General features: G+C 45.7%; 1 protein-coding gene across 1 annotated transcript in view; it reads left to right on the forward strand.

Moving 5' to 3' along the window:
• The first annotated feature begins 10,854 nt into the window (after positions 1-10,854).
• mep1ba (meprin A subunit beta a) overlaps positions 10,855-24,836 on the forward strand; it is a 36,267-nt gene continuing 22,285 nt past the window's right edge. Inside the window, exons 1-5 of the mRNA XM_067978000.1 lie at positions 10,855-10,953; positions 19,901-19,919; positions 20,966-21,016; positions 21,924-21,967; positions 22,097-22,175. Of these exons, the coding sequence (XP_067834101.1) occupies positions 10,888-10,953; positions 19,901-19,919; positions 20,966-21,016; positions 21,924-21,967; positions 22,097-22,175 (259 nt within the window). The 5' untranslated portion in view covers positions 10,855-10,887. The remainder of the gene's footprint in view (positions 10,954-19,900; positions 19,920-20,965; positions 21,017-21,923; positions 21,968-22,096; positions 22,176-24,836) is intronic.

Raw genomic sequence — 24,836 nt, forward strand, 5'->3', positions numbered from 1 at the left:
TGCTGAGAAATTCTATTGGAATTCTCCAAAGAACCGCAATCATCCTCTGCTGAATTTCCTTCCTTCCTACCGTTGCTAATGGTTACAAAATTATGCATTCAAATTCATACAAACATACAGAATTGATGGGCAGGAAAAGACCAGCTGGTCCATTAAGCCTGCCCCACACCTCATGATGGCCAGAACATCCTGACGAAAGACTTCTTTCCTCATCCCCCCTCACCTCCCACAATTCACACAGTTTGAACCAAAGGAGGAGACCAAAACTAGGGGCCATAAATACAGGATAGTCACCAATAAATCCAAATAGGGAATTCAGGAGAAACTTCTTTATCCAGAGAGTGGTAAGAATGAGGAACTCGCTACCACAAGGGGTAGTTGAGGCAAATAGCAAAGATGCATTTAAGGAGAAGCTGGATAAACACATGAGGGAGTGAAGGAATAGAAGGATGTGCTGATAGGGTTAGATGACGAGGGGTGGGAGGAGACTCATCTGGAGCATAAACATCGGCATGGACCAATTGGGTCGAATGGCCTGTTTCTGTGCTGTAGATTCGATGTAATTCTATGTAACCTTGCGTTGGTACCAGCAGAATTGTAAAGGCAACAGATCGTGGAGTTTTCTTTGAGCGTTCAGCAGAGTTGGTGGGAAATATGGGGGCTGATAATCTAATGGTTGAAATGCAATGGGTGCCCATTAATCACGTTATTGAATGTGGAGGCCGATGGCCAGCAACGCGCTCAAGAAACCCAACATTCCACAATGTGGCTGACCGGCGTAAAGGGCACTAGGAATTTGCACACAAACAACAACAACAACTCGCATTTATATAGCGCCTTTAAAGTAGTAAAACGTCCCAAGGCGCTTCACAGGAGCGTTAGCAGACAAAATTCGACACCGAGCCACATAAGGAGAGATGAGCACAGTTGACCAAAGATTTGGTCGAAGAGGTAGGTTTTAAGGAGTGTCTTAATGGAGGAGAGAGAGGTAGAGAAGTTCAGGGGGGGAATTCCAGAGTTTAGGGCCTGGGCAGCTGAAGGCACGGCGCACGAGTCATTAAGGCCCTGACGAAGTGTAAGTTAGGAATCGCCCCATGATGCGACTGAAGCACCAGAGTAGCTCCTTTTGGAACTTGTGCTACAGGGGAAGCCCAGGTTTCAAAACCATTTAAGTCCCTCTCCAGTGCTCCCCTGGGCCACCTTTCCTATCCCCACACCTCTAATCACACCTGCCATGTTGACGCCTGCCAACCTGCCCTTGTGCCACCGTTGCCCTTCTCCCCCCCACCCCCCATGCCGGAATGTCCTGCCAGTGCTCTATGGGCACTCGGCAGCCCCTTGACTAACAGCTGGCACCTGAAGTTCAGCCCCCCCGCGCCCTCCGCCCGTGCTCCCAGAACATCAGGAATGATGCAGAGCGGCTGATTCCTGCACGGGGCCTTGCTGTTGGCCTCACCCCGTCTCCAGTGTATTTTCCTGCAAGCACCGTGCAAGTTATATATTGATCTCCGAAAATATGGATAGCATAAGATTGGAAGATAGTTACAAAGGAGCACGGCCCCTTGGCCCATCTTAACTCATCTATCCAGAGAGAGCTGACTGTCCCCCCATTCCTAGCATTCCCCCATTCAGCAATTGATTCCAGAATTTTCACCTCCAGTACTGTTTCACGGAGTCTATTCCTTACATTCAATCTGTGTGAAGTAGCCCTTCCTGACACCAGTCCTAAATTTACTTTAACTAGCTTAAATCTGCATCCTCTTGTCCTACTTTTGTAATTTAATATTTAAATATTACATATTTAACTTTTCCATTGCCCAAACTATCGTATATGCCTCTGTGCTGGGGCCAATATTTATCCCTCAACCAACAACACCAAAAAACAGATTATCTGGTCATTATCTCATTGATGTTTGCAGGACCTTGCTGTGCACAAAGTTTCCTACATTACAACAGTGACTACATTTAAAAAAGTGCTTTGGGACGTCCTGAGGTCGTAAACGGTGCGATGTAAACATAAGTTTTTTTTAGTTTTTTCCCACCTCCTTCCTCCTCCTCCTCCTCTTTCTTTCTTCTCCCTCTCTGCCAGAAGAGCAGCGAAAAATCAATTTACACCCGTTAACGGGGTATCCGCCACACGTCCGGTGAAATTACCGTGGAGGAGAGGGAGCAGCTCTGGCATTGGCACCAGCAGAATTGTAAAGGCAACAGATTATGGAGTTTTTTTTTGAGCGTTCAACAGTGTTGGTGGGAAATACGGGGGCCAAATCTCAATTCCAGGCCCAAATCTCTCCAATCTTTCCACCTGACTCAGCCCTTTGACACAAGAGATGAGCCTTGTGGTTCTTCTCCGCACTGACTGTAATGATTGAATATTACCCTTTGTACTCAGAGACCAGAGCTGCGCGTAGTACTCAACGCAAATACAACAACTTCCCGAAATATATACAATAATTTGCCTTTTAAAAAGGATAGTTTTAAGAAGTCTGTTAGAAGTAGTGTCAGTGTTTTATCATTATCTATTTATATTTATTTGCATTTGAAGAGAACAATTTGCAAAGCGCATGTGTATGAACTTTAATCTGAAATGGCTTTCCGAATCTCACTGCTATTTATAATGGGTTTATGGTAGTTAATCTTTGTCAGACTTAAAGGAATGATTGGATACAGCACTTTCAGAGACATGACGAAGGCACACCATTCTAGTCGACCCGGCAAAGTCCTCTTCACTAACATCTGGGGACTTGTGCCAAAGTTGGGAGAACTATACCATGGACTTGTCAAGCAACAGCCTGACATAGCCATACCCACAGAATTATACCTATCAGCCAAAGTCCCAGACTCCTCCATCACCATCCCTGGGTATGTCCTGTTGCACCGGCAGGACAGGCCCACCAGAGGTGGGGACACAGTGGTGTACAGTCAGGAGGGAGTGGCCCTGGGAGTCTTCAACATTGACTCCGGACCCCATGAGCTCTCATGGCATCAGGTCAAACACGGGCAAGGAAACCTCCTGCTGATTACCACCTACCGCCCTCCTTCAGCTGATGAATCAGTCCTCCTCCATGTCGAGCATCACTTGGAGGAACTCTGAGGGTAACAAGGGCACAGAATGTACTCTGGGTGGGGGACTTCAATGTCCATCACCAAGAGTGACTCGGCAGTACCACCACAGGCCGAGCTGGCCAAGTCCTGAAGGACATAGCTGCCAGACTGGGCTTGCAGCAGGTGGTGAGCGAATCAACACGAGGGAAAAACCGACTTGACCTCATCCTCACCAATCTAACTGTCGCAGATGCATCTGTCCATGACAGTATTGGTAGGAGTGACCACAAAAAAGGATAGAACAGGGTACTTTCTAAATGGTAAAAAGTTAAAAACAGTGGATGTCCAAAGGGACTGGAGTACTGTGAGCAGTTCTGGGCACCGCACCTTCGGAAGGACATATTGGCCTTGGAGGGAGTGCAGCGCAGGTTTACGAGAATGATACCCGGACTTCAAGGGTTAAGTTACGAGGAGAGATTACACAAATTGGGGTTGTATTCTCTAGAGTTTCGAAGGTTAAGGGGTGATCTGATCAAAGTTTATAAGATATTAAGGGGAACAGATAGGGTGGATAGAGAGAAACTATTTCCGCTGGTTGGGGATTTTAGGAGTAGGGGGCACAGTCTAAAAATTAGAGCCAGACCTTTCAGGAGCGAGATTAGAAAATATTTCTACACACAAAGGGTGGTAGAAGTTTGGAACTCTCTTCCGCAAACGGCAATTGATACGAGCGCAATTGCTAAATTTAAATCTGAGATAGATAGCTTTTTGGCAACCAAAGGTATTAAGAGATATGGGCCAAAGGCAGGTATATGAAGTTAGATCACAGATCAGCCATGATCTTATCAAATGGCGGAGCAGGCACGAGGGGCTGAATGGCCTACTCCTGTTCCTATGAACATCCCCATCCTCAATGATGGCAGAGTCCAGCATGTGAGTGCAAAAGACAAGGCTGAAGCGTTTGCAACCATCTTCAGCCACAAGAGCCGAGTGGATGATCCATCTCGGCCTCCTCCCGATATCCCCACCATCACAGAAGCCGGTCTTCAGCCAATTCGATTCACTCCACGTGATATCAAGAAACGTCTGAGTGCATTGGATACAGCAAAGGCTATGGGCCCCGACAACATCCCAGCTGTCGTGCTGAAGACTTGTGCTCCAGAACTAGCTGCGCCTCTAGCCAAGCTGTTCCAGTACAGCTACAATACTGGCATCTACTAGACAATGTGGAAAATTGCCCAGATATGTCCTGTCCACAAAAAGCAGGACAAATCCAATCCGGCCAATTACTGGCCCATCAGTCTACTCTCAATCATCAGCAAAGTGATGGAAGGTGTCGTCGACAGTGCTATCAAGTGGCACTTAACAATAACCTGCTCACCGACGCTCAGTTTGGGTTCCGCCAGGACCACTCGGCTCCAGACCTCATTACAGCCTTGGTCCAAACATGGACAAAAGAGCTGAATTCCAGAGGTGAGGTGAGAGTGACTGCCCTTGGCATCAAGGCAGCATTTGACAGAGTGTGGCATCAAGGAGCCCTAGTAAAATTGAAGTCCATGGGAATGAGGGGGAGAACACTTAATTGGTTGGAGTCATACCTAGCACAAAGGAAGATGGTAGTGGTTGTTGGAGGCCAATCATCTCAGCCCCAGGACGTTGCTGCAGGAGTTCCTCAGGGCAATGTCCTTGGCCCAACCATCTTCAGCTGCTTCATCAATGATCTTCTCTCCATCATAAGGTCAGAAATGGGGATGTTCGCTGACGATTGCACAGTGTTCAGTTTCATTCGCAACCCCTCAGATAATGAAGCAGTCCGTGCCTGCATGCAGCAAGACCTGGATAACATGCATGTTTGGGCAGATAAGTGGTAAGTAATATTCCCGCCAGACAAATGCAATGACCAGCTCAAACAAGAGAGAGTCTAACCACCTCCCTTTGACATTCAACAGCATTACCAGCGCCGAAGCCCCAACATCAACATCCTGGGGGGGGTCACCATTGACCAGAAACTCAACTGGACCAGCCTCATAAATACTGTGGTTACAAGAGCAGGTCAGAGGCTGGGTATTCTGCAGTGAGTGACTCACCTCTTGACTCCCCAAAGCCTTTCCACCATCTACAAGGCACAAGTCAGGAGTGTGATGGAATACTCTCCACTTGCCTGGATGAGTGCAGCTCCAACAACACTCAAGAAGCTCGACACCATCCAGGACAAAGCAGCCCGCTTGATTGGCACCCCATCCACCACCCTAAACATTCACTCCCTTCACCACCGGCGCACATTGGCTGCAGTGTGTACCATCCACAGGATGCACTGCAGCAATTCACCAAGGCTTCTTCGTCAGCACCTCCCAAACCCACGGCGTCTACCACCTAGAAGGACAAGAGCAGCAAGCACATGGGAACAACACCACCTGCATGTTCCCCTCCAAGTCACACACCATCCCGACTTGGAAATATATCGCCATTCCTTCATCGTCGCTGGGTCAAAATCCTGGAACTCCCTGCCTAACAGCACTGTGGGAGAACCTTCACCACACGGACTGCAGCGGTTCAAGAAGGCGGCTCACCACCACCTTCTCAAGGGCAATTAGGGATGGGCAATAAATGCCGGCCTCGCCAGCGATGCCCACATCCCAAGAATGAATTTTTTTTTAAAAACTTAAATAAATAGTGCACGTAGAATGAGAATTGGAGAAAGAGGTGTCTGTGTGTATATGAACAGGGCAGACAAACTTCAAAAGATACAAAGAAAGATTGTGCGTAATGCATATAATTTATTTAACAGAGAAAAAATGTATCTACTTTTACTCCAAATATTCTTTATAGAATCAGACAGCACAGAAGGAGGCCATTCGGCCCATCGTGCCTATGCCAGCTCTTTGAAAGAGCTGCCCAAATAGTCCCACTCCCCCTGCAAATTTTTCCCCTTCAAATATTTATCCACTTCCCTTTTGAAAGTCACTATTGAATCTGCTTCCACCGCCCTTTCAGGCAGCGCGTTCCAGATCGTCACAACTTTCTGCGTTGAACAAAAATCTCCTAAATCTTTGTCCTCTGGTCCATCTTTTGTCTCGATTACAGTGATCAAAGCCAGAACATAAATTCCATACTGACTGCATGGTGCCCGTTACTGTAAAAGTAACAGATTGAAAGCAAACTAAAGTAACATCTCTGTGAACAAATCGTATGCTCTTCTGTTAGTTGAGACTCTTCACTGACAAAATGGATACTTGTGGTAACACTGAAAGGACCTTCATTATCACTGAGTCACGTTGTGATGTTTACAGCAATTTGTCGTTAATAGTGGGGGGGTTTTTCCTGCTGGGTTTGTCCTCGGCATTCCAATGTTTCCACATGATTGAAAGGAAACGCTGGGGGTTGGAAAGTTGTCCATTTTTAGGCCTTAAGTCAAGTGCACGTGTTGCTAAAACTACGGAGTCGAGTTTCCGCTTGCTTCCGCTAGTTTTGCGTCCAGACTCCAGCGCAATCTGCTGAACCTGCGCAAAAGATCTGGGAAACTTTAAATGTTAAGTGAGTTCCGCCCAAAACCACTTGCCTTCATGTTTTTCCGCTATCTTTTACGTTATGTCAAGATTCAATTCGCCCGGATCGGGCCCCACCCACAAAACTGGCCCCGCCCCCCCCCAGGTCGACACTGCGAGATTCCACCAATTGCGCTGGTCCGGGAAGGCTCTTCAAATTGGGCCCATTTTCTTAGGCGTCCAGGCACCAATGGACACATTTTCAAAGTGTTTTTCATATCAAAAAATATTTAATTTACTAAGGAACTGACTAGCGTACACCAATGAAACTATTAAATGTTTCAGTATAGCTTTTTAAAGTCATTTTCAGTGATTTAAAATCAGGATACTCACAGGACAAAGCAGCCCGCTTGATTGGCACCCCATCCACCACCCTAAACATTCACTCCCTTCACCACCGGCGCAGAGTGGCTGCAGTGTGTACCATCCACAGGATGCACTGCAGCAACTTGCCAATGCTTCTTCGACAGCACCTCCCAAACCCGCGACCTCTACCACCTAGAAGGACAAGGGCAGCAGGCGCATGGGAACAACACCACCTGCACGTTCCCCTCCAAGTCACACACCATCCCGATTTGGAAATATATCGCCGTTCCTTCATTGTCGCTGGGTCAAAATCCTGGAACTCCCTTCCTAACAGCAGTGTGGGAGAACCGTCACCACACGGACTGCAGCGGTTCAAGAAGGCGGCTCACCACCACCTTCTCAAGGGCAATTAGAGATGGGCAATAAATGCCGGCCTCACCAGCGACGCCCACATCCCATGAACGAATAATAAAAAAAGTGGAGGACTGGACACCCTTATTAAAAATGCTTATTTTTGGTGATATCCCATGTCGAGCTGTATTAATAAAACAGCCCCAGGTTTCCACTCTTAAATACATCGGGGAATATTTTTTAAGGAAAGAAAAAAGAAACAATTCCATTCAGTTACACTGCCAGATTGCTCAGGTTCATGGAAGATTTTATGTTTGTGATTATGCAAATACATTTTCGTGGAAACTTGAACTGTTACCTAATCAGTGCAATTTTGGGCACATTTTGGGCGCAATTTCCCGATTGCACCCAAAGTGGAAACTCTACCCCTATGTATTTACTGGTCAATTTCCAGTTGCATTGCACATGAGTTTCATCTGCTTCTCCATGGAAATTGGCAGAGGCATGAGAGGATAGTGCAGTTTTAACAGAATGGCCCAATTCTTGAAGGTCTACTCCTGCGTGCTTCCTTGCTCAACGCCAACACCCACATCAATTGAAAAGCATTCCATTCTCAATGCACAACTTACTTGCAACTTGTCGCTTGGCATCATAGCAGTGAATGCTCATCAGTGAATGCAGATCAGCCATGATCTCATTGAATGGCGGAGCAGGCTCGAGGGGCCAAATGGCCTACTCCTGCTCCTATCTCTTATGGTCTCCCCTGGGAGTTGGCACAATGCCATCATTTTAAGGTAGTCCACAGTACCAGCCAGAAGGAGAAGTCTTTGCGTTGGCTTCTGCGACATCAAGCAAGACTATCTGGGCAGTGTCAGGTGCAGTGGCAGATACAGTGGCATGTGTGAGTTGGCACATCTGGAGATATAAAAAGGGGAAGAAATGTTAGAATGGGTGTCCTGAGGGGGATAAAAACTCACAACACTTTCAGTAGAAGAGGTTTCATGATATGATTCACTAATAAGTCATTTGGAGCACAATAGGATCAGAAAAATAAGACACAGAATAAAGTTATGAACCCACAGCTGCCTCACAGTCACCTCGGTTCCAATAGTAATATAGGGGGTAAATTTTTAACCCCACAAACGGGGGGGGGTTGGGGGGCGGGTGGGAAGGTAAAAATTGTAAAAAAGTAAAACCCGCCTCCAACCCGCCCACGGAGCCGGGTCGAGGGGGGTGGGGGGCGACCAATCCTCTCTCAGGAGGCGGGTCGGTCAGTGAAAGCTTTTAAGGAGGCTGTGGGCCTCCATTTTAAGAGCATTTTTTATTTTTAACCCCTGGGGGCCGGGATCCCTGGGCCTTCTGCTTCACGCCACGTGAGAGGAGGCGAGAAGGCCCGGCCCATTGCACTGCTTGTGGGCCAGGAGGAGCAGGAGTGCTCCCCCAGGGTCCAACAAGCCTACCTGCAGTGATCCCACACACGGGATCGGCCGACACCCACCCCGCCCCCCCATGTCTGACCCTCCCCACCACGATCTCCGGCTCCCCCCACTAGCTCCGGCACCCCCCTCCCCCCATGTCTGACCCCCCCCCCCGCGATGACCGCCGACCCCCATGTCCGACCCGACTCGATGACCGACCCCCCCCCCACCCACCCCGCACCGATCTAAGACTGACCGGCTGGCATCCACTCCCTGGATGTTCTCCTGTCGATCTGGTTGACTGTCAGGCGGGAAACCTACTGAAAAATGTTGAAAGACGCCCTTGCGTCAAAATCGTACGGACATCCGGAAAAACCATACTTCCGGGTTTCCTGTCCGGAAATCCCACCTCCCGCTCTCTTCCCAGCGCGACGTTAAAATTTACCCCATAGTCTTTCAGCACCGGCCAGGATTTTAGCATCCACAAGTGGAGCATCTGATGTCGATGTTTCATCGGTTTCTAAATAAACCAGAAGCGAATGTTTGATTCTTACACTTGAATAATTTGTTCCTATCGTCCTTACATGACTGGCAAGCAACATAAAGAGTTGGCGTTATTTTATAACCACTCTTCCGTGATGCAAACTGAAGCTTTTTTTTCGAGGATTTTGGCAAGGGCGCAATAAAAGTCGAGAGATTGTCCGAGAGATAGGTTTGGATCTTTGAACTAGTCCCTTAATCCACAAATGTGTTCTGCAGATCTTGAGCAATCGCGTTGATATGCTGAACAATAGAGTTTCATCTCTGACTCCCTTGGTGTTGAGCTCCAGAGGGGCGGAACTTTCATCATTCAATTAATTCTCATGTTCCTCAATGGTGGACACAAAGGAAAATGCTTGCTTGGAATTTCGTACCTGCTGGAATTTCCTACCGAACATCAATTTGGGTACGCCATCACCACAGGGACTGCAGTGGTTCAAGGGGACGGCCCTCCGCCACCTTCTCAGGGCAACTAGGGGAGGCAAATAAACGATGCTTTGCCAGCATCGCCCACATCATGCAAGCTCCACTCAAAGGCTTAATCAAATAATCTAGGCTGACACTTCGGTGCAGTACCGGGGGTGTGCTGCATTGTCAGAGGTTCTGTCTCTGCGACGACATGTTAAACTAAAGCCCCATCTATTCGTTCAGTTGATGTAAAAGATCCCATGGCCCCAAATTTCCACGGGCCTTCCAGTTCGCTCTTGCCATAAGTCCGGCGAGATCGCAGCAGAAGACCCGGGAATTAGACCTGGACCCAGAAGTTCCAGCCTTCACCACTGGTTTCCACCCCAAACACCTAGGGATCCAGACCTGTGTCTTGTCCTGGAGCCCACCACCCCCCTCCACTCCCCAACCTCGCCAAAAAGAAGGGCCTCTTTCTTGGCCTTCATCTGACCTCCGGTAAAGGGGGCAATGGGTCCATCAAAGAAAACCTGTGGACCCAGGACAGGGAATAACGACTGGCCAGCGGCTCCCAATATCCGGGGCTCCTCGGACCTCACCATTTGTGCACGGGGGAGTAACGTTGGGTCGGGGGAGTGAGCCCAAAAAGACTAAGGGCGTCCCTTCGTACTTCATTGGGCCAAGTGTCATGATTTTTGCACAATTCAGGCCAGTCACGTACCTTAAACACTTGCACCGTGTTCAAGTTATACGAACTAATGAAAATAAAATTAAACAAGGAGAGGAGGAAAGAGACTCTTGTGACAATACTAAAGACAACCCATTTTTGCAACACAGCCCAAAGATCTTTTCGAGCACACTGATTTCACTAGCTCCACAGGTGTGCTCGCACAACACACAGCGCCAGCATTGGCATTGATGTAAGAGACGGAAAGTTAAATACAATGCATTTTAAATAGAAACTATAAAGGTAAATGGAATCATCATCGTCTGTCACTCTCATTTAATTGGCGTCCTGAATAATCGATCCTCAGTGTCACAGATTATTTGTAACAGCGCGTGAGAAAAACCCCAAATGTTATAATTTGGTGAGATAGGTACCCAAGTTCACATTCAGACATCTCCTTTACATGGAGGATACCAGCAGTCTCTCTCTCTCTCTCTCTATCACTGGATTTATTGCTGTCAAAGCACTTGAGTACCAAAGTCCTCATTGAAATCAACAACTCGAACGCCAAAGTCCTAAATCACACGAAGGCAGGTGCACCTCGCACAGCATGGCTTCTAGTTTTCTCTACTTGTCTTTATGTTCACTCGCAATTTCAACAGTTGGATTTGCTTTGGTGAGTTAACGGCATGAAAATAATGGTCTTTCTTTCCTCGTAGGCAGCGATTTATAATGACTAACTAAAGATCATTAATTTGCACATCTTTGTAAGAGTCAGTGTATGTAACATGCCAACTTTGGTATTTTCATATTACTAGTTGATATCCTGTGGCATTGCACATGGGGTTTAAAAGGTCAAATTATGAGGACAGGTTGCATAGACCAGGGTTGTATTCCCTTGAATATAGAAGATTAAGGGGTGATCTAATTGAGATGCTCAAGATGATTAAGGGATTTGATGGGGTGGATAGAGAGAAACTATTACCTCTAGTGAGGGGGAGTCCAGAACAGGGGGACATAACCTTAAAATTAGAGCTGGGCCGTTCAGGGGTGATGTCAGGAAGCACTTCTTCACACAAAGGGGAGTGGAAATCTGGAACTCTCTCCCCCAAAAAGCTGTTGAGACTGGGGGTCAATTGAAAATTTCAAAACTGAGATTGATAGATTTTTGTTAGGCAAAGGGTATTAAGGGATAATATCATAGTATGTCACAGCACAGAAGGCGGCGGCCATTCGGCCCATCGCGCCTGTGCCGGTTCTCTAAAATAGCTATCCAATTAGTCCCATTCCCCCGCTCTTTCCCCATAGCCGTGTAATTCTTTTCCCATCAAATATTTATCCAATTTCCTTATGGAATCAAGGCAGGCAGATGGAGTTAAGATATAGATCACCCATAATCTAATTGAATGTCGGAACAGGCTCGAGAGGCTGAGTGGCCTACTTCTGCTCCTATGTTCCCATGGGGAGTGAGGACTTTTATTTGTTTAAAATGGTGATGTTTGTGAATAAATTATCATTTTTTCCATGATGTCTTTGGATGGAAGGGGCATTGTTTAATTACATAACCTGTCTGTATAACCTGGCTTCCTGGTGTCACCTTTTGGTGTCAACTTTTTACAAATTAGAATCATAGAATCATAGAAAGGTTACAGCACGGAAGGAGGCCATTCAGCCCATCGAGTCCACGCCAGATCTATGCAAGAGCAATCCAGTTAGTCCCACTCCCCCGCCCTATCCCCGTAGCCCTGCAAGTTTTCTCGTTTCAAATTCCCTTTTTAAGACCATGATTGAATCTGCCTCCACCACCCCCTCGGGCAGTGCATTCCAGATTCTAACCACTTGCTGTGTAAAATAGTTTTTCCTCATGTCACCTTTGGTTCTTTTGCCAATCACCTTAAATCTATATCCTCTGGTCTTTGACCCTTCCTCCACTGGGAACTTTCTCTCTATCTACACCCTTCATGATTTTGAATACCTCTATCAAATCTCCTCGCAACTGTCTCTGTTCCAAGGAAAACAACCCCTGCTTCTCCAGTCTATCCATGTAACCAAAGTCCCTCATTCCTAGAATCATTCTAGTAAATCTCTTCTGCACCCTTTCGAAGGCCTTCACATCTTTCCTAAAGTGCGGTGCCCAGAACTGAAAACGAAACTCCAGTTGTGGCCGAACCAGTGTTTTATAAAGGTTCATCATGACTTCCATACTTTTGTACTCTATGCCTCTATTTATAAAGCCCAGGATCCCGTATGCTTTTTAACCACTTTCTCAACCCACCCTGCCACCTTCAATGTTTTGTATATATATACCCCCAGGTCTCTCTGTTCCTGTACCCCTTTTAGAGTTGTGCCCTCTAGTTTATATTGCTTCTCCTCATTCTTCCTACCAAAATGTATCGCTTGGCATTTTTCTGCGTTAAATTTCATCTGCCACGTGTCCGCCCATGCCACCAGCCTGTCGATATCCTTTTGAAGTCTATCACTATCCTTCTCACTGTTTACTATCCTTTCAAATTTTGTTCCATCTGCAAATTTTGAAATTGTGCCCTGTACGCCCAAGTTCAAGTCATTAACATATATCAAGAAAAGCAGTGGTCCCAGCACTGATCCCTGGGAAACACCACTGTACACCTCCCTCCAGTCCGAAAAACAACCGTTCACCACTACTCTCTGTTTCCTGTCCCTTAGCCAATTCTGTATCCATGTTGCTACTGCCCTCTTTATTCCATGGACCGCAATCTTGATGACAAGCCTACCGTGCGGCACTTTATCAAACGCCTTTTGAAAATCCATGTACACCACATCAACTGCATTGTCCTTATCTACTCCCTCTGTTACCTCATCAAAAAACTTGATTGGCACCCCATCCACCACCCTAAACATTCACTCCCTTCACCACTGGCGCACTGTGGCTGCAGTGTGTACCATCCACAGGATGTACTGCAGCAACTCGCCAAGGCTTCTTTGACAGCACCTCCCAAACCGGCGACCTCTACCACCTAGAAGGACAAGAGCAGCAGGCACATGGGAACAACACCACCTGCACGTTCCCCTCCAAGTCACACACGAAGTCGACATGGAAATATGTCGCCGTTCCTTCATCGTTGCTGGGTCAAAATCCTGGAACTCCCTCCCTAACAGCACTGTGGGAGAACCTTCACCACACGGACTGCAGCGGTTCAAGAAGGAAGCTCACCACCACCTTCTCAAGGGCAATTAGGGATGGGCAATAAATGCTGGCCCCGCCAGCGATGCCCACATCCCATGAATGAATTCAAAAAAAGTTAAACACGATTTGCCTTTAACAAGTGACTGTTAATTATGTCTCGGATTTTCGCTTCTAAAAGTTTGCCCACAACCAAGGTTAAACTGACTGGCCTGTAGTTGCTGGGTTTATCCTTACACCCTTTTTTGAACAAGGGTGTAACATTTGCAATTCTCCAGTCCTCTGGCACCACCCCTGTATCTAAGGATGTTTGGAAGATTATGGCCAGTACCTCCACAATTTCCATCCTTTTTTCCCTCAGCAACCTAGGATGCATCCCATCTGGACCGGGTGACTTATCTACTTTATGTACAGCTAGCCTTTCAAGTATCTCTTCTTTATCAATTTTTAGCCCATCCAGTATCTCAAGTATATCTTCCTTTACTGAGACTGCGGCAGCATCTTCTTCCTTGGTAAAGACAGATGTAAAGTACTCATTTAGTACCTCGGCCATCCCCTCTGCCTCCATGAGTAGATCTCCTTAATGGTCTCTAATCGGCCCCACCCCCCCTCTTACTACCCGTTTACTGTTTACATGCCTGTAAGTTATAAGTTGCTCTGTCCACATTTTGAATGAGTTTGGTCAATGTAAGTGCATCACACTGTAATTACATAATTTGACCACCAGATGTGGATGGTGCAAATTTTAAAACAATGGGCTGGATTTTGCTGTAAAAATCACGGTAAGGGCTGTGTTAGTCACGTGCAAATCGGACGGTAACTTCTGGCGACTGCACATGTGCAGTTAAACGCAGAAATCTGGAAGTTGCTGTCCGAGATGCAGCGGGTCTCCAAAAGTTGCACGGAAACGGCATCTCACCGTCTGGCTCCCCTTTCAAATATATTGAAGGCCGTGAAGTTCCTGCACTGACGTAGATACAGACTAAACTCACCACAAGAAGTTAGGCCTTGTCCATTCCAATGTAAGTATCCTTTTAACGGAGTGGTAAGTCTTAATTACTGCCAGACAACCTCTCTGGCACTGGAAATTAACTTTTACAAGTGTGGAGTCTCATTCCTTCAACTTTTAATTATTGTTGGAGATGTTTAAAAAATCTAAATATAAAAAAAATTCTTACTTTTTCTTTCTGTCTCCTTTAACTCTCTCTCTCTTAATTCAATCTTTCTTTCCCTCTCTTCATTTCGTTTTCTGTACCTGATCTGACATTGAATTTCATTATTCGAACACACATTTCCTGGCTCAGACTCTGTGCTGCTCATTAACGATGCTTCAATCGGATTGGTTAAGGAGATACACAGTTGCTTGCCCTGTTCACACGGGTCCCAGATGCCCTGTGGCGGGTGCTGTGCTGTTTGGATCTCGAATTTACTGGAAGTTGTCGTGCAGAAGCTCATCGAAAGTCTCCAGGCAGTTGCAAGTCAAACATCATTAGCCACTAAATAAACACAGGCAATTTCTTCGGGGCTTCTCTGGCTCTGCTGCCGTAACTTTGTCGGAAGTTCAACGGAAACTCCATTTACGCCGTAACTTCCACCAAAGATTTGGGGACAGAGCTGGAGAAGCCCTGAGGAAATTCCTAGTGTTTATTTCCTTTAAATTTATTTCCATCATGAGTTTCTTTTCGTTTTTAAAAAAAACTTTTGCCCGCCTTTGATCCTTTAGTTTTGGACCGATTAGGCTACACCGCACAGTCAACAACTGTAACATTCCCCGGTCAACTACTCCAGCCTGTGATTCGAATAACTCTCTGCCCAAAACCTGCTCAATCTCGGCCAAGGCCCACCCCGTAGCCTGCTCAATCGCGGCCAAGGCCCACAACCCCCCCGCAGCCTGCTCAATCTCAGCCAAGGCACCCCCCCGCAGCCTGCTCAATCGCGGCCAAGGCCCACAACCCCCCCGCAGCCTGCTCAATCTCGGCCAAGGCCCACAACCCCCCCGCAGCCTGCTCAATCTCGGCCAAGGCCCACAACCCCCCCGCAGCCTGCTCAATCGCGGCCAAGGCCCACCCCCACCCCCCGCAGCCTGCTCAATCGCGGCCAAGGCCCACCCCCCCCGCAGCCTGCTCAATCACGGCCAAGGCCCACCCCCACCCCCCGCAGCCTGCTCAATCGCGGCCAAGGCCCACCCCCCCCGCAGCCTGCTCAATCACGGCCAAGGCCCACCCCCCCCCCCCCGCAGCCTGCTCAATCGCGGCCAAGGCCCACCCCCCCCGCAGCCTGCTCAATCGCGGCCAAGGCCCACCCCCCCCGCAGCCTGCTCAATCGCGGCCAAGGCCCACCCCCCCCGCAGCCTGCTCAATCGCGGCCAAGGCCCACAACCCCCCCGCAGCCTGCTCAATCACGGCCAAGGCCCCCCCGCAGCCTGCTCAATCGCGGCCAAGGCCCACCCCCCCCCGCAGCCTGCTCAATCGCAGCCAAGGCCCACCCCCCCCCCCCGCAGCCTGCTCAATCGCAGCCAAGGCCCACCTCCCCCCGCAGCCTGCTCAATCGCGGCCAAGGCCCACCCCCCGCCGCCCATCCGCCCCACAGCCTGCTCAATCTCCCCACTGCTTGGCCTTTCTCAGCCCTGACCTGTGCCGAATAAATGCAGCAGTAACCAGTCAGCACACATTGAGGGGATGGAGCAGGTGGTTGACCTAATTGTGACATTTAAGATGATTAAAGGAGTTGTTATGATAGATGGAGGGAAACTATTTCCTTTCGTGGAGATGTTAATTGTATGATTTATATCAATGAGTGTTAATTGTATTCAGGTGGTGGGTATCAATTGGGGACTCTCTCGTAACCTTTTTATAGGCGAGCTTATCTCGGGTGTGGCGTGTGTGTGTGTAAGGGGAATTTCTGTGAATAAAGGTTGGAACCAACTAAATATCAGGCTCTAGTGTTCTATCCTTCACTGCATGGCTATCCAATTTTAACAGGGAATTCCAGAACAAGGGGGCATCATCCTAAAATTAGAGCTAGGCCGTTCAGGGGTGATGTCAGGAAGCACTTGTTCACACAAAGGGTGGTGGAAATCTGGAAATCTCTCCCCCAAAAAGCTGTTGAGGCTGGGGGTCAATTGAAAATTTCAAAACAAAGATTTATATTTTTTGTTAGGTGAAGGGTTATGGAGCAAAGGTGGGTAAATGGAGTTGAGGTACAGATCAGTCATTGAATAGTGGAACAGGCCCGAGGGGCTGAATGGCCTCCTCCTGTTCCTATGTTCCTAGCAGGAGCATCAGTCACTGGCATCTTATATTTTTATAAAAAATACATTCTAGACGATCGTGATAGGGAGGGGCTGAAGAGGGGGAGCAGGAATATATTATTTCAGTTCTCATTCCCAGTTTTGTGCTTTTTTAAAACTCCACACATCTTTAAACATCTTTAATACGCCTGTCCCCAATTGTTATCATCATGTACGATTCTTACCTTCCCTGACGATGTTTTTCTCACTGTTCTTTAACTGTGGTAACTTCCCCCTCTCCTGCTCAGACCACAACCGACCAACATCTCTACTAAATACTCACCAGCACCACGTTCTCTGGACCGTCAGGGATGGGCAATAAATGCTGGCCTTGCCAGCGACGCCCACATCCCACGAACGAATCAAAAAAAAAAATCTCTTCACATTCCTTCTGAAAATTTTCAAAAACTTCCCGGCTCAAATATTCACGACCGTCAAACACCACAACCTCCACTTGCTGCCACCCAGAGCCTGACTCGTTCCCCCCCTAATGTTTCATACCTCCCTTTCACTTATCCCCAACTTACCCCCATGACCATCACATGTCCCAACTTCACACTTGTATTCAAAATAACAGGGAAATCAACATTCACACAAATGTAACATTCTAAATATACTTTTATTGCATCATTTATAAATAAAATATGACAAATTCTATTCAATACTTTATACACATTACAAAAAAAAGTATTTTTCTACATATTTATATACTAACACACAATATATACATGTATAAATACATTTTATTGAACAATTGATATATTTGACATTCATTTCCGCTCTTCCAAACCTTTACATTTAAATAAAAAAAGCTTCTAATATATTATTTTATCCCAATTTCTCACATTCATTTTTTCATAATTTCCATCGAGCGCTCCAATGGCACATTACCCATTGTACCATCTAACTCTCCGTTATAAATAACATCTCATCTAACTTCTCATGTGCAATGCCACAAAACATCAACTAATCGGTATAAAATATTTCAGAGAGACTTTGAAGAAAAGTAATGTGTGAGCATATGGAGTAAAGTGTGAAGATTGAATTCAATAATTTGTATTACATTACATGAATCATAATGTGCTACATTTTTGAAAGTGGGTTAGGTGGTGTTATTAAATAAATGATCTCAATGTTGGTTACTGTGTTTAGAATTTAATTCAATTTCATAGTTACAGGTTTGAGACACAGTGTACTTATTTTATGTCATATGACTTGATATTGTTACCTATTATCTAATTATATGTGTAATATATTTTTAAAAATTCATTCATGGGATGTGGGCGTCGCTGGTGAGGCCGGCATTTATTGCCCATCCCAAATTGCCCTTGAGAAGGTGGTGGTGAGCCACCTTCTTGAACCGCTGCAGTCCGTGTGGTGAAGGTTCTCCCACAGTGCTGTTAGGAAGGGAGTTCCAGGATTTCGACCCAGTGACGATGAAGGAACGGCCGATATATTTCCAAGTCGGGATGGTGTGTGACTTGGAGGGAAACGTGCAGGTGGTGTTGTTCCCATGCGCCTGCTGCTCTTGTCCTTCTAGGTGGTAGAGGTCGCGGGTTTGGGAGGTGCTGTCGAAGAAGCCTTGGCGAGTTGCTGCAGTGCATCCTGTAGATGGTACACACTGCAGCCATGGTGCGCCGGTGGTGAAGGGAATGAATGTTTAGGGTGGTGGATGGGGTGCCAATCTTACATCTGAAAAAACTTCCAGTCAACTTTTTCCTTTATAAATTATTATGTCCACATTTATAATGGAATTGCCTGTGCAAACTTGTCACACTGTAATTAGACCCTCCTACCAGTGGTGGAGGCAGACATAGGAATCTATAATGGAAAAGTTGACCAGGAAACCCGTGCAGGCATAAGATTTCGAATACATTGCTTGTCAATCTCCTGTCACGTTGCTCATTCGGATTCAAGACCCAGTATAGACCTCAGGTGAAGTGGGGTTGGAGGGCAGAGGATAATTGGATTGCAGCGCACATATGTAACTCAGTCACCATTTTAAAGTCTGTCCTTATTTTTACATAATGCTTTGATTTTATATTATTATTTTTCGTTAAATAGCAAAATGTACAGAAATTTGGGCAATAGAGTTGATTGGCGAGTAGGCAAATAATAATTGGATCTGAGTAATCCCCTTGACATTCAACGGCATTACCATCGCCGAATCCCTCACCATCAACATCCTGGCGGTCACCATTGACCAGAAACTTAATTGGACCAGCCACATAAATACTGTGGCTACAAGAGCAGGTCAGAGGCTGGGTATTCTGCGGCGAGTGACTCACCTCCTGACTCCCCAAAGCCTTTCCACCATCTACAAGGCACAAGTCAGGAGTGTGATGGAATGCTCTCCGCTTGCGTGGATGAGTGCAGCTCCAACAACACTCAAGAAGCTCAACACCATCCAGGACAAAGCAGCCTGCTTGATTGACACCCCATCCCCCACCCTAAACATTCACTCCCTTCACCACCGGCGCACCATGGCTGCAGTGTGTACCATCCACAGGATGTACTGCAGCAACTCGCCAAGGTTTCTTCGACAGCACCTCCCAAACCCACGACCTCTACCACCTAGAAGGACAAGGGCAGCAGGCACATGTGAACAACACCACCTGCACGTTCCCCTCCAAGTCGTACACCATCCCGACTTGGAAATGTATTGCCATTCCTTCATCGTTGCTGGGTCAAAATCCTGGAACTCCCTTCCTAACAGCACTGTGGGAGAACTTTCACCACACGGACTGCAGCGGTTGAAGAAGACGGCTCATCACCACATTCTCGAGGGCAATTAGGGATGGGCAATAAATGCTGGCCTCGCCAGCGACGCCCACATCCCACGAACGAATAAAAATAAATCCTGAATTCTAGATCAAGAAGACTTGCTAATACAAAACTGAACAAGTATGTAAAATGAATCTGCCACTGGAGAAATAATATATACTAATTACAAAAATGAAATATACCAGTTCCCAAAAGTTTGAGATTTTCAGACACTGTGAGAATGTACAGCAAACGTATTTCATTCAACTTTATCAGACTCTTGTCGAAAAACGATAATTTCATCAACGAGATCTGTACAGTGGATAATGTTGACTTGAAATCTGATGTTGTTAAAAAAGAACATTTTCGTTTGACTCTAACTCGCATATTCCCTTTTGTTTTCACTAGCCAACCTCACGAGAGATCGGTAAGTCTGATGTTCATTTGTTCATGAAAATGATCAGATATTTTATATACAGCCTCAAGATATTTTAGGAATATCAAATGCCTCATATCCTCTCTCCAGAAATAATTCAAGTCGCCTCTTGGACCCATGCACACTGCATGTTTCAATCTAATTCCATCACCCTTCGTGTGAAGAATTTCACTTAACTTTACTGCTCACTCTTAATTTCCGATTATTTTAATTAGCGTCTCCTTTGAACTCCTCCATTTGTACACTTTGCCAAAGTGAACAATTTTGTCAATTCCCTTCATATTATTACATAATGGTCACTGCACTTCCAAAGTAATTCATTGAGAAGCTTTGATATGCTAAAGCTCCAGATAAATGTAAATATTGTTGTTTATTTACTATTGAAAACTTCAATCAGATCACCTTGAAATCTCGACTTTTCCAAACAGAAGTGTTAGGTTTTTCCTTGTGTCCCAAGTCCCCGATACCCCAAATTATCTTGGTTGTTTTCCTCTCCAGCCTCTCAACAGCAATAATCCCAACGATTAGATGATCAGAGCTGCACACTGTGCTTCAGGAGTTTCATTTGGTCTCAGAACACTGATGGTGGGAGGGTTTTTTTCTAGGTTTCGTGACAGCTTTTCCAGGAATGCACAGGTTTATTCATTGCTCATCCTAGGATGCGTCACAACTAATGCACTAAGGGTGAGAGAAAGACAGAGGAGGCCTGAGAGGGAGAGAGAGCGTAGAGAGTTGAACATCGGTTGAGAGAGGGGGTTGAGAGAGAAAGAAGGGGTAAATTGAGAGAGCGAGAGAATAAAACAAAAAAACAAATAAAGAGAAAGGTGGACAGGACCTTATTCTAATTTGATTTCTTTTTTTAAAAGCTTTGATAAAAACCTTAAACTTTGTGTACTGCTGAACACTAAAGCTGTCTATCACAGGCGAGAGAATTCACAGAAAGACACCAGGGTTTGGTTATTCCCGAAAGAAAAATCAAAATCAATACAATGTAATATTCTTAGTTTTAACAAAATCTGTTTTCATTTCTCTTTTAGAAGTGGACATCGACGGGGGAGTAGACCAAGACATATTTGAAATAAATGATGGTAATTCAGATTCATTTCAAACCAATTAAAGTCATTGTTTCGGGTACTATCTGTAACAGACGCCCTCTGTGTGACACCAGCAGCGAGATGCTGCGAGCTGAACGCGTTCTATCACTCCTCTTTCAACTGGGAGATGTTTTATTGATCTCGATTTCATCTTCTTCAGCTGTTTGGATCACAATCTCTGTCTTTGTACGTGCACAGTGAACCGTGAGCTGATCTTCAGCCTTGTTCAAATTGTAGATCCTCACTGCTGGTGGCACTTTGGTTCCCAGCATTGGCTGTTCATTCACTGCCCTTACAATGAGGAGTGATTCCAGACTGGGGAAGTCACGTCCCGATTTTTAAATTCTCGTTTTTTTTTCAAATCCCTCCATGGCCTCGCCCCTCCCCCCACCCCCCCCCACCCCCACCCCCATCTCTGTAACCTCCTCCAGCAGTACAACCCTCCGAGATCTCTGCGCTCCTTCAATTCTTGCCTCTTGCACATTCCCCGATTTTAATCGCTCCACCATTGGCGGCCGTGCCTTCAGCCGCCTGGGCCCTAAGCTCTGGAATTCTCGCCCCAAACCTCTCCGCCTCTCTCTCTCCTCCTTCAAGATGCTCCTTAAAACCTACCTCTTTGACCAAGCTTTTGGTCACCTGTCCTAATATCCCATTAGTACAGTTTGGTGTCAAATTTTGTTTGCTAACGCTTCTGTGAAACACCTTGGGACATTTTGCTATGTTAAAGACGCTATCTAAATGCAAGTTATTGTTGTTTTTGTACTACTAACATATGTTGACTTCATTGTTAACTCTAGATCCCTATTTTTGTATTATATTACTTTTTACTTTCAATAAACATACTCTGATGGAAAAAACCCTGCTATTTCAATGTGTCTAATTTTGTGTTTATTCTGTGCAGAACTAGGATTGAATCTTGTGGAAGGGGACATCAAACATGACAAGGTAAGTTGCTAACAATAATATCCCACATAAGTATGCAGCGGAAAGTTGAAGAAAGCAGATTGCCAACAGAAACGTATTCCATGATTGCGAGCAGATCACTGATTTGGTTTATGTCTCTTTTGATACCAGAACATTGACAGAAGCTCAATTACAGATGACAAATACAGATGGCCAAAAACCATTCCATACTATTTGGAAGATACTTTAAGTAGGTATTAATACTGATCTAAATCTGACTGCTATGGCATTTTTGCTTGTATTTCTCTGAATGTGATATGTCCAAATGTTTGTGTTCATTGAGATCTACTTCTAATTTACCGACTGTGAAGTTTTAACAAATTGCCATTCCTCTGCTGTTGCCCCATATCTCGGCTCCCATTATTTCTTTCCAGCATCACCTTATAGAGTCATAGAGTCATAGAGTCGTAGAGTTATACAGCACGGATAGAGGCCCTTCGGCCCATCGTGTCCGCGTCGGCCATCAAGCCCTGTCTACTCTAATCCCATATTCCAGCATTTGGTCCGTAGCCTTGTATGCTATGGCATTTCAAGTGCTCATCCAAATGCTTCTTGAATGTTGTGAGGGTTCCTGCCTCCACAACCCTTTCAGGCAGTGAGTTCCAGACTCCAACCACCCTCTGGGTGAAAAAGTTCTTTCTCAAATCCCCTCTAAACCTCCCGCCTTTTACCTTGAATCTATGTCCCCTTGTTATAGAACCCTCAACGAAGGGAAAAAGCTCCTTAGTATCCATCCTATCTGTGCCCCTCATAATTTTGTACACCTCAATCATGTCCCCCCTCAGCCTCCTCTGCTCCAAGGAAAACAAACCCAATCTTCCCAGTCTCTCTTCATAGCTGAAGTGCTCCAGCCCTGGTAACATCCTGGTGAATCTCTTCTGCACCCTCTCCAAAGCGATCACATCCTTCCTGTAGTGTGGCGACCAGAACTGCACACAGGTTAGGCTGGGAGCGAGAGATTGTCTATATTTCTCTCTCTTGTGGGATGGGTGCAAAGCACTCTGGCGGGCACTGAAATGAAGTGGCCAAATTCACCCAACACTATTTACTTGATAAATTTAGTCTCTTAGAATTCATAAAACGAAACGGTATTTTATATATTTTGTACTCAGCGGATCCTTTATCAGCTAATTTGTGTCAAAAAGTTTTGTAGGGGTCAAATCCGTAAATAACTCATTCTTGAATTTCCTGATGCCTGGTGCATTAGCTGGAAGTACTTATGTTATTGTTTTTAGAGTTCATAATAATCCAGCATCAAATGATAAAGGAATGACAATTAGATTTATGATTGCAGAAAACAAGTTTGCATACAGCAGTTTCCTCCTTGATAACAGCCCTTAAAACTTGATCACTTGAACTAAAGCAAAATACTGCGGACACTGGAAATCTGAAATAAAAACAGAAAATGCTGGAAAACACTCAGCAATTACTCCTGCCCTCCACCCTATCACAGACCTTCCCCTTTTCCTCTCCCCCCATTCCCCTCAATCCCACCCCCCCCCCCCCCATCCCCCTTTTCTCTGGCTCCGCAATTGCCGCTAAACTGTTAATTGCTAACTTCTTCCAGTTCTGACGAAAGGTCATCGACCTGAAACGTTAACTCTGTTTCTCTCTCCACAGATGCTGCGGAGTGTTTCCAGCATTTTCTGTTTCCGTTCTTTGACTCGCTTATCCAATCTGGAGCTCACTGATTATTGCTTAATTAAAATATTGATATTTTACTGACATGTGCATATTCAGAACAAAATATCGTCCCAGACAGGAAGCCGGAAAAGCACATAGCAATTGCCTGTTAAACTAAATCTGATAGTTAGTCTGGCCAGTCACCTTGTAAAACAAATGCAGAGATTTTCTCTCAATAAATCTCAATGACTAATTTACTGAAATAAAATTGGAAAATACTAGAAATACCAGCAGGTTAATGATCATCTGAAAGGCAGGCTGTTGATCTGTTCATAAAACCATAGAATCATATTCTGATAAATAGCCAAAACGTGGTACATTCCTACAATTGAATTATTTTTCAGACACTGATCGACCTGCAGTGCATTTTCAGGATTGTTTGTTTTTAATTTCAGATTTCTAGCATTCATACATTCCTTTTTTACTTGAATTAGTTTGTGGACTAGTTCCCTAAAGTTAATTGACTGAATAGTGAGCAAATCTCCTTCAGCCATCACGTTGCACAGTCCAGTGACTCCTGCCCCCCCACTGCTGTTTCCGGCCCCCCCCTGCTGTTGGAGGGAGTGCAGCGTAGGTTTACTCGAATGATACCCGGACTTTAAGGATTAAGTTACGAGGAGAGATGACACAAATTGGGGTTGTATTCTCTAGAGTTTAGAAGGTTAAGGGGTGATCTGATTGAAGTTTATAAGATATTAATGGGAACAGATAGGGTGGATAGAGAGAAACTATTTCTGCTGGTTGGGGATTCTAGGAGTAGGGGGCACAGTCTAAAAATTAGAGCCAGACCTTTCAGGAGTGAGATTAGAAAACATTTTTACACACAAAGGGTGGTAGAAGTTTGGAACTCTCTTCCGCAAATGGCAATTGATACTAGCTCAATTGCTAAATTTAAATCTGAGAGAGATAGATAGCTTTTTGGCAACCAAAGGTATTAAGGGATATGAGCCAAAGGCAGGTATATGGAGTTAGATCACAGATCAGCCATGATCTTATCAAATGGCAGAGCAGGCACGAGGGGCTGAATGGCCTACTCCTGTTCCTATGTTCCTATTAGCGACTATTTTATATTTATGGCTCCTAGTTCTGGTCTCCCCCACACGTGGAAACATCTTCTCCATGTCTACCCTACCAAACCCTTTCATTATCTTAAAGACCTCTATCAGGT

This window comes from Heptranchias perlo, chromosome 3, assembly GCF_035084215.1.
Source record: "Heptranchias perlo isolate sHepPer1 chromosome 3, sHepPer1.hap1, whole genome shotgun sequence".
NCBI lineage: Eukaryota > Metazoa > Chordata > Chondrichthyes > Hexanchiformes > Hexanchidae > Heptranchias > Heptranchias perlo.